Here is a 3,088-nt window from a genome sequence, read left to right as displayed (position 1 = left end):
CTCCAGTTCCGTTTCTCCATTCCTGTATCAAAATCCCAGTATTCCTGGCTGCGTTCTTCATCAGGATTTTCCATGGCTTCCTCTGGAAGCTCCTCGTTGCGTTTGTGTCTTCTCTGGTGGAACCTGCCAGGCTTCCAGTTCCTCTTGTCAAGATCCCAAGATTCCTGGCTACGGTCTTCATATCCATCTCCCTCTGAAGGTTCATCGCTGCGTTTGTGGAGCCCTTTCTTGTGATGATAGCGATGTGTGGGTTTCCATATGCGCTTTTCTCTCTCCTCGTCCTCTTCCCCATGCTTTTTGTCCACATCCCAGGACTCTTGGCTGTRTTCTTCCTCTGGCTCCTCCTCTTCTCCCTCGTCTCGTTTGTGTTTTCTTTGGTAGTACCTTCCAGGCCTCCAGCCCCTCTTCTCTCTCTCTTCACTTTCCTCATCCACCTCCTCTACTTCGTCTTCCTTCAACCTCTTGTCCATCCCTCCCCAGCTCTCCTGACTTCGCTCGTATTCTTCCTCTTCCTCTCCCCGTTTGCTTTTCCTCTGGTGGAACCTCCCAGGCCTCCATCCGCTCCTTTTCTCCCGCTGTTCTCCTCCTTCACTCATCACCATCTTATCACCCAGACTCCAGGGTTCTTGGCCGTGCTCGCCTTCAGGCTGTTCCCTTTTTTCTTCCACAGATTTCAAGAGTGCTTCGATGTCTTTCACGTCTGCTGGTTCCTGAGCATGACCTTCCAGGACCTCCTCCTGAGCTACAGCCCCCTCACTGTTTTTCTTCTCCATTGGGGCGTGACTGATCCCTAAAACAAAAAAGAGTCTGAAGTTTAGAACAAATCTGAGAAGACTTTTGGTGATAAGGTATTACAGATTTACAGATGTAGTATACATCCACTTATTTCAGCTTTAATATTAGTTACAGCTTTGAATAACTTCTTTTTCCAGGGTGGAAAGACTGAACTTTATATAGCTTCAGTAATTAACAAAAAAAAGTGTGGGAAAGTTTAACTCGAAGATTACGATCAGTCCTASAAATTTGCAGATGCCCACAAACATCTTTTGGAAATGGTCAGACAAGACAATAACTGAGCTTTGTGGCTGCAGTGATGAACTATAGAGGAATCAAAATTAAGCTTTCAAACACTACAAACTGTCGAGCATGGTGGTGGTAGCATCATGCTGTGGTACTGGTGGATTGCACCAAGTGGTTGAAATAATGAACCTCCAAATTTTTTAAAACTTTAGTCAAATTAGCAGCAAGACAGTTGAAACCGGTGTCCAAACAAGACAACAATCCAAAACACATAAGAATTGGTTTCTGATTGGATAAATCAGGCTAACATTTAGCTTCTGGGTCAGCCTTCCCAAAGCCCCAACCTAACCTTTATTGAAAATTTATGGACTCAATGCCAAAAACCCAACTAATTAACATGAACTCTACAACTTCTGCCAAAAAAAAGTGGCCAAATACCCAGAAGCTTGTTGATGGCTACAAAATTTGTACAGTCAAGGTTCAATTTGCAACAGGACATTTACCCAAATATTGGTTGTAGGTGCACATATATATTTGAGCCTGTATGGATTAGAAGAAGTCCACAATAAGTTCCAAATCGTGCACCCAATTTCTGTTTTTAAAAATCACTGGAGCTCTATGTTGTCAAAAATGCCTCTTTGAGGAATGTTTTCCCCACAAAAAATTAATAAATCACTAAAATATTCAAATTACGGGCAACAAGTCATATTTAGCGTATTGTTCAGTCATATTTAATTTAGATTGGAAATCTTCAAACTGCATTTCATTTTAATCTGGCATCTCCTCTGCAGTTTTTAGAGTGCTGCATCATCAAAAATCTACTTCAAAGATGCCTTCTTTCCCGACTGTTTTCTTCTCAGACCATGAAAGGTTTAAGACAAAATAAAAGCCTTATCTGGTTAATCTTGGCAGCTTGATTTTGTGACAGACCTGCTCGAATAATGTCTTTGCACTCCTGGTGCAGCTGAGTGTCCGGTTTGGAGAGAGCTTTGGACAATACTTCCACCAAACACCGTGTTACCTGCAGAAAGTGCACAAGAAGGCAGCTCTTTTAGCTCAAAACATTTGATTCGTTCAAACAGAAATAAGAACAAGCATACCACATCTTCTTTCTGCTCTTCTTTGCCCACTGGAATGGCAAGGCTTTCTGCGCATGAAAAGCGAAGAATAAAAGAAAACATCCTGAGAACTGGAGAAGATTTCTGTCCATGGTGCTGAAACTGCAATAGGCTGAACACCTACCTGTAAAGAGAGCTGCCACAAACAAAAAGATGAGTCTCATGTTGTGCATGTTTTTTTTTTTTCAGTCAGAAAGAGTTGAAGCAGCTGTGGGACCAGCTCCTGTCCTCTCCGCGGCAGCGGGACACGCAGAGCTGCTCTGACTGTTCCTCCCTGCTGCTCTGAGATCTGCAGCTCAGGAGCAGCGCCTCAAATAAGGAGGGGAGTGGGCTGGAGCAGCGTGGGAGGACAGCTCCAGGCTCCTGTCATGACTCATTAAGACTCGCAGGACAAAGTGACCTGTGCGGAGTCAGACACACGAGCGAGATCAATCATTTGCTCCTTCTTGTTTTTTGTGGTTTTTTTAGGATGCTGTTGGGAGGGAAAGTGTTAATCTGATTGGTGTCACGACACATCAGAGGATGTTGCAGTTGGGGGTTGGATGTAACGTGGTCCWCCCTGTGGGTGCTGCACAAAACATTACGCTGATTCTTGTGTAGTGGTAAAACTTTCAACCTGTTTTTGATTAAAGGGATAGTCTATCCATCTTTGAAAAATTTGTATCAAATTAAGGTTTAAAGGCTTAAAAGTGCTGTTTATTTCAGGTCAAAACAAGAGATTTTTTTTYCCCCATTTTTATATGTCAGGATAAGATGTGCCTCCTAAATGTTTGGAACAAGTTACATAAGTTGGTACRTAATGACTCCTTATGTAGTTTATTTAATATAAGACGTCTCTGTGTGTTTTAGTAAGATGCACTCTGTAAATAAGATTAGAAAGTTTCTCATTATTTCTCACTGCAGTGTTCCCCTGCATCATTGGCTAATGTGCCACATATTAAAAACAAACT

The 3,088-nt window shown here is 42.6% G+C and overlaps 1 protein-coding gene across 1 annotated transcript in view; it reads right to left on the bottom strand.

The window, feature by feature from the left end:
* chgb (chromogranin B) overlaps window positions 1–2,859 on the bottom strand; it is a gene marked incomplete in the record, with an annotated part of 7,835 nt that extends 4,976 nt beyond the window's left edge. Inside the window, 4 exon segments of the mRNA XM_014009886.1 lie at window positions 448–790; window positions 1,951–2,041; window positions 2,121–2,167; window positions 2,263–2,859. Coding sequence (XP_013865340.1) covers window positions 448–790; window positions 1,951–2,041; window positions 2,121–2,167; window positions 2,263–2,311 — 530 coding nt within the window.
* Window positions 2,860–3,088: the final 229 nt, after the last annotated feature.

The sequence above is a fragment of the Austrofundulus limnaeus genome, unplaced genomic scaffold (genome assembly GCF_001266775.1).
Source record: "Austrofundulus limnaeus strain Quisiro unplaced genomic scaffold, Austrofundulus_limnaeus-1.0 Scaffold63, whole genome shotgun sequence".
NCBI lineage: Eukaryota > Metazoa > Chordata > Actinopteri > Cyprinodontiformes > Rivulidae > Austrofundulus > Austrofundulus limnaeus.
Note: the sequence above shows the minus strand (reverse complement) of the source record. Positions and strands in the feature narration are given on the sequence as shown.